The 13,549-nt window shown below is 40.1% G+C and overlaps 2 protein-coding genes across 3 annotated transcripts; both read left to right on the plus strand.

Annotated features, from left to right (window-relative positions):
- The first annotated feature begins 445 nt into the window (after positions 1 to 445).
- On the plus strand, positions 446 to 8,471 carry LOC117620685. 2 transcript variants are annotated; one of them, XR_004584834.1, is made up of 5 exons: positions 452 to 969; positions 1,966 to 2,337; positions 2,427 to 6,881; positions 7,444 to 7,724; positions 8,239 to 8,471. XR_004584834.1 is itself a non-coding variant. In XM_034350837.1 (4 exons), the coding sequence occupies exons 1-3, from the start codon at positions 853 to 855 to the stop codon at positions 6,843 to 6,845; spliced, it is 4,908 nt and encodes a 1,635-aa protein (XP_034206728.1). In that variant the 5' UTR covers positions 446 to 852; the 3' UTR covers positions 6,846 to 6,881; positions 7,444 to 8,069. The 2 variants fall into 2 exon arrangements, 1 of the variants encoding a protein (XP_034206728.1); XM_034350837.1 differs by lacking the exon at positions 8,239 to 8,471 and having other exon boundaries at positions 446 to 969; positions 7,444 to 8,069.
- Positions 8,472 to 10,446: 1,975 nt separating this feature from the next.
- Positions 10,447 to 13,261, plus strand: LOC117622323 (protein ALTERED XYLOGLUCAN 4-like). Its single transcript, XM_034352972.1, has 3 exons — positions 10,447 to 10,881; positions 11,024 to 11,313; positions 12,242 to 13,261. The coding sequence occupies exons 1-3, from the start codon at positions 10,608 to 10,610 to the stop codon at positions 13,016 to 13,018; spliced, it is 1,341 nt and encodes a 446-aa protein (XP_034208863.1). The 5' UTR covers positions 10,447 to 10,607; the 3' UTR covers positions 13,019 to 13,261.
- Positions 13,262 to 13,549: the final 288 nt, after the last annotated feature.

A 13,549-nucleotide genomic window follows, 5' to 3' on the forward strand; every position in this document is an offset into this window, starting at 1 on the left:
AAATAGTGTTTGAAACATCTATCGAATAACTTTTTATCTTTCTTTTGTGAGAGTTTTATTTGTATTATTATGACTTGGTTTTTATATATTTTATATTATTATGAGTTTGCAATCTTAATTGGGATGCCTATATCAGAGTTTATTTGATCATGCGTCATCGTTAGTAGACGCATACCAGATTGTCTTAATTTTGAAGTTAAACCATTCATTTATTGTAATGACCCTTTATGGCTAGTGATTTTTTTGGCTGAATCACGAATGTAATTATAAAATTTATTGAAAAAAAGAAGAAGGAATAGATTAGAAAGTATTTTTTTAATTTTAAATCATGCCATAAATCACATACCATTTTTTTCCTTAAAGTTTGCAAATGCTGAAACGACGTCGTGGTACTTGTCACACCGAAGCATTACCTTGGCAACACGGGCAATTTCTTGGCCCCAATCCATTTTCCCCTTTCGTTCTCTCTCTGTCTCTTGCCCATTTCCCGTTTCTTCTTTCGTAGCAAATCTCTCTCTCGCTCTCATCCCGAGCTACTCGCACGAAATCTCTGGATTTCGCTAATTGAATAACCTTCCTTCCTTTTCGATCCCAATCCCTCAATTCTCTCCCTTTCTTTGACCCGACCTATGGTTAAATCTCTGCCACCTAAGCCCTAGACTTCCGAATCGTTCCATTTGGCGTTTACCCCTCATCCAATCGAAGATCTGGGGCTTGATCTAGGGTTTTATCTCCCTTCGAATTTCGCGAATCTAGGGTTTCTGCTGTTGAATTCGACTCGGGATTGATGTTTCATCTCAAGGACGATTGTGGGATCGATAACTCGGAAATTGAAAACCAAGATGGAGGGCTATGCATGGGTCGCCAGCTGAGAAGTCGAAACGGCGTCGGCACATGTGGCCTGTCCCTCATTCCAACGCCACGATTGTAGCTTCCAACCTTTCTAGCGCATCCGATTCCTTCTGCAAAGTATATATATCACTTTCTCGGCGCGTTTTCATTTCGTTTTTCCTGATTTTGTGGTGAATTCCTGCTGGTTTTTGATTGCCTTGAGCTTTTTATTAGTTATTTTGTTGTTGTGGGGATTATGCACTTAATTACTTCTGGGTTTTTTGTTTGTCGTCATTTGGATTTTTTGTACTGTTCATTTGCTGAAGTTCCTTTGTGGCTTTCTCAATTTTCTTGGGTTTGGATTTTACTTGGTTAATTTATCATTCAATTGGGTATTTATGCCTTTTTAAGTTTTCCGTCGCTAGTAGGATTATCTAGTATTTTTTTTCTTCTTTTTTCTAGGAAGATTACTGGGTCTTTTCCTTCATTTATAAACGTACCATTTTATAAGGACAATTGTACCATTTATATACGTTCGGTGAATTTAACGTGTTCCTCTATCATAGAGGCTTTATATGTCTGTCTTGATAATTTCATAGAAGAATTTGTTGGTTTCAGTTTTGGATATTGTTAAGTACCTCATATCGCATTACCCATTATGAATTGTTTGTTTTATGGTTGGTCACTTTGATGGGTTTATTTAAATCCTGACTGAATGTGCATGATAATCATTATTGACAAAGAAGCTGGTCTTTCTCTCCCCGTTTTAAAAATTATATTATTTTATTTATCGTTAATTCTGAAAGAAAGAGTTTGATAGACAGCAACTCTCTTGATCATTTCCCTTGGAAATTATATTCTCTCTGAAACTAATATATAATTTGTTTGTGGATTATCCTACTTTTATGTTCATTACTTGAACCTTTACGAATTGACCTTCATTTCTATTAATCATGAAGCTTTTAGATGGTGTGAACTATCATTTCATATCTGAAAATCTTTTGCCTCTGTTTTCTAGACATCTACATATTCCTTTGTTTATCCATAATTTCTGCATAATTTTTATGTTATTTGATGCATTGAAAGTGTACTCCATACTTTATTTAGTTTTAATGAAACTTTCACTTGTTATAGGATGGACGCAAAATTTGTGTTGGTGACTGTGCACTTTTCAAGCCACCTCAGGATTCCCCGCCTTTCATTGGAATAATTCGTAGGCTAAAATTAGACAAGGAGGATCGCCTAAGTTTAGGAGTGAGTTGGCTTTATCGACCTGCTGATGTAAAGCTTTCCAAAGGGGTCTCGCTAGAAGCTGCCCCAAACGAGGTCTTTTATTCCTTTCACAAGGATGAGATACCTGCTGCATCATTACTCCATCCGTGTAAAGTCGCATTCCTTCGTAAAGGTGTTGAACTTCCTTCAGGGATATCCTCATTTGTGTGCAGACGAGTGTATGATACTGAGAACAAGTGTTTATGGTGGTTAACTGACAAAGACTATATTAATGTGAGTATTGATTCTTTCTTCCTTGTTTCACCATCTCGGGGTCATGATTAATTATATTAGGTTTATATTGATTATTCTTTTGACCACAGGAACGACAGGAAGAAGTCGATCAGCTATTAGACAAGACAAGACTAGAAATGCATGGGGCAGTGCAGTCGGGAGGTCGTTCTCCGAAACCCTTGAATGGTCCATCATCAACACCACAGCTAAAATCTGGTTCAGATAGTTTACAGAATAGCACATCCTCCTTTTCTTCGCTGATTAAAGGAAAAAAGAGGGAACGAGGAGATCAGGGCTCTGAACCAGCAAAACGAGAACGGTTAATCAAAACAGAGGATGGTGAGTCTGGTCAGTCCAGACCTGAAAATATGTTAAAGTCTGAGCTTGCCAAAATAACGGACAAAGGAGGACTTGTAGACTTTGAGGGAGTCGAGAAGTTAGTCCAACTTATGCAACCCGAAAGTGCTGATAAGAAAATAGATTTGGCTGGCCGAAGAATGCTTGTTGATGTGATAGCCGTTACTGATAGGTTGGATTGCCTTGAACGATTTGTACAACTGAAGGGTGTGCCTGTATTGGATGAATGGCTCCAAGAGGTTCACAAGGGAAAAATTGGTGATGGTAGTAGCCCCAAAGAAAGTGATAAATCTGTTGATGAATTTCTTTTTGCTTTACTTCGCGCACTGGATAAGCTGCCAGTGAATCTTCATGCACTACAAACTTGTAATGTTGGCAAGTCTGTGAATCATTTACGTAGTCACAAAAACTCTGAAATCCAGAAGAAAGCTAGGAGTTTAGTTGATATGTGGAAGAAACGTGTTGAAGCTGAGATGAATTTGAATGAATCAAAGTCTGGATCTGGTCGTAGTGTTTCCTGGCCTACGAAGCATTCACCTTCTGAAGTTTCTCATGTTGGGAGTAGGAAAACTGGAAGTTCCTCTGAGGTTGGCTCAAAAGGCTCTACTATGCAACCTTCTGTGTCTAAAGCACCCCAAGTTAAAGTTGGCTCTGGTGAAACTGTTTCCAAGTCTTCTGCTTCTCCTGGGTCAACGAAATTGTCCAGTATATCATCAGGCAATGTCTCAAAGGATCAAAACTTCAGAATGTTGGCGGGTGCTGGAACCTCAGATCTTCCATTGACACCAATTAAGGAGGAAAGGAGCAGCAGTTCTAGCCAGTCTCAAAACAACAGCCAATCGAGTGATCATGCGAAGACTGTGGGTTCTTTATATAGAGAAGATGCAAGGAGCTCATCTGCTGGTTCAGTTAGTGTGACCAAAATTTCTGGCAGTGCTTCTCGCCACCGAAAATCAAGCAATGGCCTTCATGGGTCTTCTGTATCAGGAGTTAGTAAGGAAACAGGTCAAGGAAAAGTTTGTACCCCCAGTAGAAATTTGACTCCTGAAAAGGCTTCAACAGCTGGAGTGTCCTATGAGAAACTTCCTGAATTGCCCTTGGTTGACCATGGAAATAACCGGATTATTGTCAGATTGTCAAACACGGGTCGCAGTCCTGGTAGAGGTGCCTCAGGAGGTTGTTTTGAAGATCCTGTTAGCAGAGCTTCTTCTCCTGCAGAAAGGAATGACAACCATGATAAAAAGGCTAAGGGCAGAAGTGATGCCTTGCAGGGGAATAGTACATCAGATGTGAACTCAGATATGTATCACAGCAAAGAGGGATTGTCTGGTTCTGAAGATGGTAACATGCTACCTTTTTCTAGTGAACATGATAGGACTGGTGAAGATGATGATAAACCAACAGAGGCATCAAAGGCTGCTGGTTCCTCATCAAAAGTTAATTCAAGGACAGGAAAATCGTACGAGGCATCGTTAAGCTCCATGAATGCTTTAATTGAAAGCTGTGTGAAATTTTCTGAAGGTAGTGGTACTGCTTCACCTGGTGATGATGTTGGGATGAATTTGCTAGCTAGTGTTGCTGCTGGAGAAATGTCCAAATCTGAGAATGTGTCACCATCAGGTTCACCTGGGAGGAATTCTCCTGTGCCTGAGCCATCATTCTCAGAAAACGATGGCAAGTTGAAACAAGTGGGTGAAGAAATTGCTGAAATCCAATGTCAACCTAATGGAGGGGCCAACAGTGGTGCTACTTCAGAGATGGGAAATGTTTGTGATTCAATGCGAGGCAAGAATGAAGCAAGACATTCTGTTACCCACATGCCTACTAATGTTTTTGGTGACATTAAAGGCACATCATCTGGCTGCCGGGATAGAACATTGGAGTGCAATGCAAATTTGAATTGTTCTTCAAATATGCAACAAAATATAGATGGGCAATCCCTGGGGGCTGACGTGAAGCCTGGTGAGCCATGTGATGCTTCTGCATCAGAGCCATCTTCATGTGCTAGAAAAGAGGGTCAGTTGGAGGCTGAAGGATCTAACCAGTTTCATGAGCAAGCAAAATTGGGGCCTCCTACTTTAGCATGCAGCATTTCAGATTCTAAATTACAAGTTATGTCTTCCTTTTCTGGTGAAGATAAGGGTGTTCATTATGCAGATGAAAGAACTGTAGGGAGCCGTACACCAGTTGTATCTGAAGCAGCCTCCGGGAGTGCAAAAGCTGAACAGGACGATGAACTGTCTACCTGCTCATCCTCTGAAGTGGCTGAGGAGAACCATGATGTGAAAAAGGATTCAAATAGTGCCCTACTGACAGAGCAAAAACCATCTGTTGTGGCAGGAATTCATTCAGAGTCCAAGGAGGGGAAGAGTGAGGATGCTGCTCTTTGTTCTGGTTCTGGAAATACTTTACATGTGGAGTCTAAGGGTGAAAACACAGATGACATTAAGGCTGCAGGTCTCTCTGAGCAGACTGAGAAAGAGATGAGGGGTATTTCTGTGCCAGTCTTGGAAAACAGCTGTGTTGCGCAGGAAAATACGGATAGAAAAGATTCTTTTGGTCACTGTTCTGACAGACCAGTTCCGCATGTTGAGTCACCATCAATACCTGAGAAAGAAAATCAGCAGCATGACAAGTATAGTTGGTCTAAGTCAGAAGCTATTGAATCAGGGGGGATGGAGGAACGGCAAGCATCCTGTGTGAATGCGTCGGGGTCAGATGCTGCTGTAAAGCTGGACTTTGATTTGAATGAGGGCTTTCCTGTTGAAGAAGGGAGTCAACCAGAGTTTGTTAAAGCAGGAGATCCTGGAACATCATCTTCTTTTCATTTTCCTTGCCCTTTACCTTTTCAAATATCTTCCATGTCAGGGAGCTTCCCTACATCAGTTACTGTAGTCGCGCCTGCCAAAGGTTCATTTGTCCCTCCTGAAAACCCGATGCGGAGTAAGGGTGAACTTGGATGGAAAGGCTCTGCAGCTACCAGCGCTTTCCGACCTGCAGAACCCCGAAAGAATTTGGAAACATCACTCAGTGCGACCGATACACCTATTGGTGATACTGCTTCCAGCAAACAAGTCCGCACTCCGTTGGACTTTGACCTGAATGTTCCTGATCAGAGAGTTTATGAGGAAGTTGTTTCCCAAAACTCTGCACATGTGATGGGTTCCAAGTCTGGGTCTCGTGATCGAGGCGCTGGAGGGCTTGATCTTGATTTGAATAGAGTTGATGAGAGTCCTGATATAGGGTCACTTTCTGCAAGCAGTAGTTGTAGGTTGGAAATGCATCCTTTGGCAAGTAGGTCTTCATTATCTGTTGGACTATCTAATGGCGGGGTTAATGACTCCAGGGACTTTGATTTAAACAATGGCCCAGGCCTTGATGAAGTGGCCACCGATACAGCACCATGCACCCAGCATTTAAAAAGCAGCGTGTCTCTCAGGACGCCTGTCTCTGGGTTAAGAATAAACAGCCCCGATTTTGGGAATTTCTCAGCATGGATCCCTCCAGGAAACTCATATCCTGCCATTACAGTCCCTTCAGTTTTTCCTGGCCGGGGTGAGCAGAGTTTTGGTCCTGCAGCTGGGTCACAGAGAGTTTTGTGTCCTCCCACAGTTAACGCATCATTTGGTCCTGAAATATACCGGGGGCCAGTGCTTTCGTCCTCAACTGCAGTGCCATTTCCACCTGCTGCTACATTTCAATATCCAGGGTTTCCTTTTGAAACAAATTTCCCTCTGTCATCGAGCTCCTTTTCTGGTTCAACTGCATATGTGGATTCCTCATCTGGTGGGCCACTTTGTTTGCCCACCATTCCCTCACAGCTGGTGGGACCAGGTGGTGTAGTCCAATCTCCCTACACTCGGCCCTATATGATGAGCTTTCCCGGTGGTAGTAGTAATGTTAGCCTTGATGGTAGGAAATGGGGTAGTCAGGGTCTTGACCTTAATGCCGGGCCTGGAGCTGCAGAAACAGAACGGAGAGATGAGAGGCTGACTTCCGGATTGAGGCAGCTTTCTGTTCCCGGTTCACAAGCTCAGATAGAGGAACCTTTCAAGTTGTTTCAGGTTGGAGGCACATTGAAGAGAAAGGAACCTGATAGTGGGTTGGATGCTGTTGATCGAATTAGCTATAAGCAACCTTCATGGCAGTAAAATCATGGCACAATGCGGCTAACCTGTCAAGGCCTGGTAAGCTTTTCTAGCCTTTCCAATTCTGGTTGTCATTATATTTAAGTAATTTATTTTGTTGGACATGTTTAGAAACCCATGGAGGTCTGATTACTAATGGAACTCAACTACTTGTAAAGTCTACCATGGCAATTTAAGCTCAGAGAAATGTTCTTGGATGGTGTCACAATTTCAGTGATGAAATGGAATTTATGTTATTCATCATAGTTTCTGAAGATATTTTTTTCCATTTCTTTAATTTTTGCAATCAGTTAAATTAAGGTTTATTATTTCGTTTGGAAGCTTTGGTGAAATGTTTTCTTGTTAATATTATTTTCGATAAAATCCTTCGTTTGTTTCAAGGATTAGCGGAATATGGTCTTGTCTATAGTGCAAGTTGTTATTTGCAACCTGAGTTGCCATCATAATAAAAGAAGAAATTGTGTTTACACCTGTGGCATTTTAGGAACTTTCATTATTTTATTGGATGGGTTTTACATGTTTATTATGCATCAAAATAAAACTCTTCCGCAATTCCCTTGAACATATCTTCTTAATTATGAAGCGTTCTTGCTTCTTGCAGCACTTCGGGGTTTTGCATTGGAAACATACAGGAGTTGTTTATTTGGAGAGTAAAAAATGCTAAAGGACAGGCACATGTGTTCAGTGTGCGGAACACCAATCCGCACCACCTCTAACTTTAGAAACCCCTGGGGTCCTGGAAGCAGTTTTTTAGCTGAATCTGTTCTGATGGCCTCCGCAGACGAGTTTTTCTGTGTAGATATCTAACTCTTGAAAACATCTTTGATGTGCTGCCAAAAGCCGAGACATTGGTGCTCAGTGATGGGACTTGTGCCCATTCAGGTACACACCGCAATCCCGATCCTTACTGAATCCTATTTATAGGGGAGATTGGTTGTATGAACCTCCCAGGCCAAGGCCGGGTTGTATTTTCTGTCATTAATTTTTTTTTTTTTCTCCAGTTGTTACATATATAGTTATTACTTAGTCAGAACTGCCGAATTTTGTTATCTTATCACATTCTGGTTATTGAAAATTTGCACAGGCTGTCACCGTATTGATTTTTTTATATTTGTATTATAAGTTATAACCAGAGTCGGGACCTTTTTGGAAACCTAGAGAATGTTGGACAGACAGTTCACTTTTGCTGCATTTGATTCATTTGTATTATGAATGCCTTTTGACTCAGTTGTGCAATTTCCATGGTCCTATCTGGTTTGCCTTTTTCACAGCAAACCAGTATACTCCCCAACGTTGTGTTGTGTGTTTTGGGTGTGAGGCTGTTTTGCGGTTTATTTCGTGTACTGATACTGCGAATCTGAACATGTTGTAATCCACCCTGGCAACTGTTGTACAGTTTTGGTTGCAGCTTAATGGAAAGAGTATGGGTAGACGATGGATGTGAAATTAGCTCAGCTCATTTTCTCAAAGGGTCCTCCACTGCATAGTTGGATGTACATGTGATTGTATTCTAAATTTGTTCTAAACATGTTACCCCCTGTTTCCGCCAACAATTCAATGTCTGGCTGGGTATGCAGCTTGGCACATCGTCTGTTAAATGACTTTTCTTATGCACCAGAATATTGCTTCTTTTTTTGTCTTTTTTTTTTTGTCTTCCCAGAATGCCGTAGAAAGTGCGAATCTGGGATTGTTTAACATGCATGGTGATTTCGGTTTCTGGTCTTTTTGAATCTAGGATTTTGTCGACTATATGAAATTTGATCACCACAACGCTTGCAAGTTGCAACCATGTACAAATCTCTCCCAGTCTCACAATGCCAAGGTTATGCCTGATTGGTGCGTGCCTTAGGAGTCTTTGCAAGTGTCACCACAGCAGACTTGGTTAGACGAGTTGGTCAGGCAGGCCAGTGAATTTTCATAAGACAAAATAAAGTATAAAATGGTCAGAATGGCTGAACGTTTTTCACAACTTTAGGACTATTTCTTGCAGCCAAGTTTTCGCATTAAAAAGGACAAGAAAACTTTCAGTTGTCTGACACGTCAGTCAGAATTTTCATGTTTCATTTTTAAAAGTTGGCCTTTTTCGAACAAGCTCTTTCAGGAATAAAGGTTTCGTATGTCGATGTCTAGGGAGGGTACAAGTTCAACAAACACACATGTCGCTTTTAATTTTAATGCATTTAGGCTCTCCAGGTGTCGTCGTCTGGTCTTGAGGTTTCAGAATCAGAGGGACCAGAAGCAATTCGAATCCTAATCCGATGCCCACCCGGCCTCATATTGTGCCGGAATGGTATTTCCTACCGATCCATGCCATTCTTCGTATGGTCTGTTGTCTTTACCCTTTTTTAAAAAGTCTGTATGTGCGTTGTTCAAGTTTTCGTCCTATTCACCAAGGAAGTGTAAAAGATTAGCAAAGTATTTCATCATGGGAATTGGGATGGTCTCCTTCTTCCTTGTAGGAGGAGGGATGTTATGAACCTTCTTTTTCATTTGTTTTGTTATACCTTGCTTCAATACTAGAATGTCGGTAATGCTTCCCTGTCTTTAGGACAAATTATCCCGATTATTTATGGGTCATTTTTACATCTTACCATAACATTTTCTTTACATTAATACCGAATTAGGTCAAAGGTAGACAAATTTTATCCTTCAATATAGGAATTGATTCATATCCATTTGCAAAAGAAAGAAAAGGTAAAAGGAAAACATCAAAATGCATTTATTGGCTTCTAAAGCAATTTTTCTTTTAGGGTCGGTTTGATTTTGGTGGTATGAAATTGCATTCTCATGTTTGATGATTCTACTTTCTGATAAATAAATAAATAAAAGACAATAGAATTTAATAAGTGTACTTTTAGAAATATAATACTTGACTTATGGCATGAACGTAACATAGTTATTAGGCCTTCGTTTGAATTGGTGGTGTTGAGAAAGGAAAGGAAATGTCATCTCATTCAAATGATAAATGACAAGATGATGTGTCATTTCATTGCATGCATGATGCATCAACATCGGATAAACCTAGACCTAGTCTGCACCACAACATTTGTTCATGCCCCTCTTAAGAAGGAGGGTCATATGGAAAAGTCATTTGGATGTTTTCCACGTAGCTGGCCATGGTGCACAAAATTAAGAATAAGAAAAGAAAAAAAAATATAGTGGGAAAATAAGAAAAAATAAAATAAAATTTGTGTGGGGTTGGGTAGCCTTTAGACCACTCAAAAAAACCTCACAACAAAAAGTGCACAAAATTTCCAAACCCGAAGAAATTGCGCCGAGTATTCAGGTCAATTTAGTAATGAGTCCTATCCCCAAACATTCACATGCAAAGCTCACTCGTTTCAGACTCGGTTACTTCCATGGCTTTGCCGCGTATTCACGGCTGACGTTATTTTCCACACAACAGCCAGCCATCTCTCATTTCTCATTTCTTATTTCTTATTTGCCCTTCTCTTCCAAAAATAATTACCATTGAATTTATAAAAACAACAAAAGAAAGAAAAGGGAAAGCAAAAGCTCATCATCCCCATCCCAGTGAAGCGAAAAAACCGAAAAGGTATAAAAGTACAAAAATAAAGAGCCTCTTCGGCTCTCTCTCAAAACAAAGGACAAAATCCACCAGTATCAATTTTGCTTAATGATGGAGTTGCAGAATCTCCTCAGCCTTCCCCTTATAATTTCTTCCTCATAGCTAAATCATTTGCCTTATTTTCTCTCTCTCTCTCTCTCTCTCTCTCTCTCTCTCTCTATGCCAGACAGACAGTCATGAGTTTTTGTACTTTTTCCCCAGAAAAGCTTCATAACAATGCCAAAAGGGAGAGAGGCTTTAACATGGGGAGCAGATTGGTTCCTTTCTTGTTCACTTCTCTAGCCATAGCCACCCTTTTCAGTTTTTTCCTTATCTATTCTCCAAACCCTTTGCTAACCATAGCCAAACAAGGGCTTAATTCTATTCAAATCCAGCCAAACCTTCATGCAGTACAAGAACAAGACCACCAAGACCTTGATCACAATAACATCAAGCTCCAACCACCTACAAGTAACTTTACAAACAATCCATTTCTTTCATATCTTCTCTTTTGTAATTACTTTCTTTTTTTGGTCATGAATTATTTATATAAACTCCTTTTGATGGGATGGGAGTGTTCTAAAAGATAATATTGGTGTGTCTGATTTTGTAGAGAAGGAGGAGGACAAGTGTGACTTGTATAAAGGTCACTGGGTTCCAGAATTAAGAGGGCCAATGTACACCAATTCAAGCTGTGCCACAATTCCAGAATCAAAGAATTGTTTCAAAAATGGCAGAAGGGACAGTGATTTTCTTAATTGGAGATGGAAGCCAGACAAATGTGAGCTTCCTCTGTTCGATCCCAACACCTTTTTGGAAATTGTGAGAGGAAAGAAAATGGCATTTATCGGAGACTCTGTGGCTCGCAACCATGTGGAGTCTCTTCTCTGCCTCTTGTCACAGGTAATTCTTCAAGAAATCACACGGCCCTTTTTTTCCAACCTGGGTTCTAGTTTTTTCTTTTGTTTTTTTTGTTTTTGTTTTGGGTTTTGCTTGAATTGTGATAATTAATGTGGTAGTTTCGCACGACCCTAAGCATTCTGCTACTTATGGAAGAATAATTTAATTTGATACAAATCTCAATCAAAAGTTTTTACTATTTTTTGCTACTTCTTTATCAATTTGCTTGGTTGGTATAACTTGTCATGGCATATAAATTTGGTATTTAATTAGCATAATTTTTTCTACTGATATAATTTTAATTAGCCTAATCTGGGGTTCGGGACAGAGAAAGTTATGAAGATAGAGGAAGGAACGCGTAAATGAAGAATATTAATTATTACTGTTTGCCTGTTTGTCTTTTCAACCTTAAATTTCTTGTTTGATTGATTGATTGATTTATCTAGTCCAAAAAACTTTGTTTGATAGTTTTCATATGCATGTTCTTGATGACGGTCACAATCTGCATAAAGTCAACCCAAACAACTAATAGAACATGCAGGCCGTAGACATGCTTCAGAATTTGTATGGGTAAGGAAAATATGGGTCGAAGATGTGGACAAGGCAGTGTGCCTATCTCCTTGTATTTTCGCTCTCTATATTAGAGTAGTTTAAAATATCGTTATTGTAAACAAAAAACAAAAAACAAAAAATCAGTAGGCAAAATACCCTTTTATTTTTTTTAAATTTTCAACCATCTTATTATACTCGCAAGTCATTCATAAAATTGCAGTCTTAAATTAAAACTTACAATTATAATGAGGTTGCACTTTAGTTGGTTTAACTCTAATCCCACATAAACTGAGTTCGAGGTTGATCAAGAGTCGTGATTTACAAGCGAGGCTGCAGCATTTGAGTTCATCTTGATGATATGAATCTTATAATATTGCAGGAAGAATCCCCAAAAGACGTTTACAAGGATTCTGAAGACAGGTTCAGGACATGGTATTTTCCTCAACATGACTTCACCCTCATGAAATTGTGGTCCAAATATCTTATAGCTGCAGATGAGAGGATGGTTAATGGTACAGGGTCCGGCACCTTTGATTTGCATCTTGACCGGCTCGACGATCAATGGGCGCGGCATCTCCCCGATCTGGACTACGCAATCGTCTCAGGCGGGCATTGGTTTTTCCGGGTAATGTACTTACATGAAGGTGGTAACCTCACCGGATGCGTCTATTGCAATCAACCGAATGTCACTGACTACAACATTAGCCACGCCGTTCGGATGGCGTTTCGAACAGTTTTCAAGCACATGAAAGATTGCAACAACTGCAGAGGTGGTCTCATGGCCTTGTTGAGGACATTTGCTCCTGCACACTTCGAGAATGGGGCTTGGAACACCGGGGGGTACTGTAACAGAACAAGTCCTTTCAGTGAGGCGCAGATTGATTTGGGCACTTTCGACTGGGAAATGAGGAACATTCAGATTGAGGAGTTTGAAAGAGGAAGAAGAGAAGGGGAGATGAAGGGGAAGAAGTTTGGGGTTTTGGATATAACCAGGGCCATGCTGATGAGGGCAGATGGGCACCCTGGAGCTCACTGGGGAAACCAGTGGATGAAGGGCTATAATGACTGCGTCCATTGGTGCATGCCAGGCCCTGTTGATTACTGGAACCATTTTCTAATGGCGATTATCAGAAACGAGGGAGGCTTAGTTTCTTAGTTAAGGGTAGAGCTTAGTTAGAAGTAGTAACAGCATAAAACCATACAAATTCATATCTTAATAACGCCCACATTTTTTTTTTTTTCCTTTTCATTTTATTGTATTTTTTTGTTACAAGGGCGTATAATAATTTTAGCCCCAAATGTGAGATTTCTACCATCGATATTTCAGTGTAGAACAGATTAAAATTTAAAACATTTCTGGTGTAGATACCCATAGTGAATTATAATGGACCTTTCAAGATGTTCTATTTCAAAGTATTCTAATTTTTTTTTTATATTATTATTATTTTTTTTTCCAACACGAAATGGAACAGCAATTATGCGGTCAACAAAATCCCACCACTGACGTCCTGTCAAATATTGTAATGTTTTCTTTTTCCCCCTCAAACGACACAAAGTCCAAGTATCTTTTGATGCGGTAGGGCAGTCCAAGTATCTTTTGATGCGGTAGAGGCAGAGCTAATTCCATGATGACCAAAACGGCACATAAAAGCTTCCCCCTATGGATGGGGTGGCCTGACTTTAGGGA

Source organism: Prunus dulcis, chromosome 3 (assembly GCF_902201215.1).
Source record: "Prunus dulcis chromosome 3, ALMONDv2, whole genome shotgun sequence".
NCBI lineage: Eukaryota > Viridiplantae > Streptophyta > Magnoliopsida > Rosales > Rosaceae > Prunus > Prunus dulcis.

What these genes read in the sequence shown, in the direction of transcription:
- LOC117620685 (XM_034350837.1), top strand. Translation starts at nt 853, where the DNA reads ATGCATGGGTCGCCAGCTGAGAAGTCGAAACGGCGTCGGCACATGTGG. An exon ending in CATCCGATTCCTTCTGCAAA is followed by an intron (nt 970 to 1,965) that starts GTATATATATCA and finishes CACTTGTTATAG; the next exon opens with GATGGACGCAAAATTTGTGT. An exon ending in CTGACAAAGACTATATTAAT is followed by an intron (nt 2,338 to 2,426) that starts GTGAGTATTGAT and finishes TTTTGACCACAG; the next exon opens with GAACGACAGGAAGAAGTCGA.
- LOC117622323 (XM_034352972.1), top strand. Translation starts at nt 10,608, where the DNA reads ATGAGTTTTTGTACTTTTTCCCCAGAAAAGCTTCATAACAATGCCAAA. An exon ending in CAAGCTCCAACCACCTACAA is followed by an intron (nt 10,882 to 11,023) that starts GTAACTTTACAA and finishes CTGATTTTGTAG; the next exon opens with AGAAGGAGGAGGACAAGTGT. An exon ending in TTCTCTGCCTCTTGTCACAG is followed by an intron (nt 11,314 to 12,241) that starts GTAATTCTTCAA and finishes ATAATATTGCAG; the next exon opens with GAAGAATCCCCAAAAGACGT.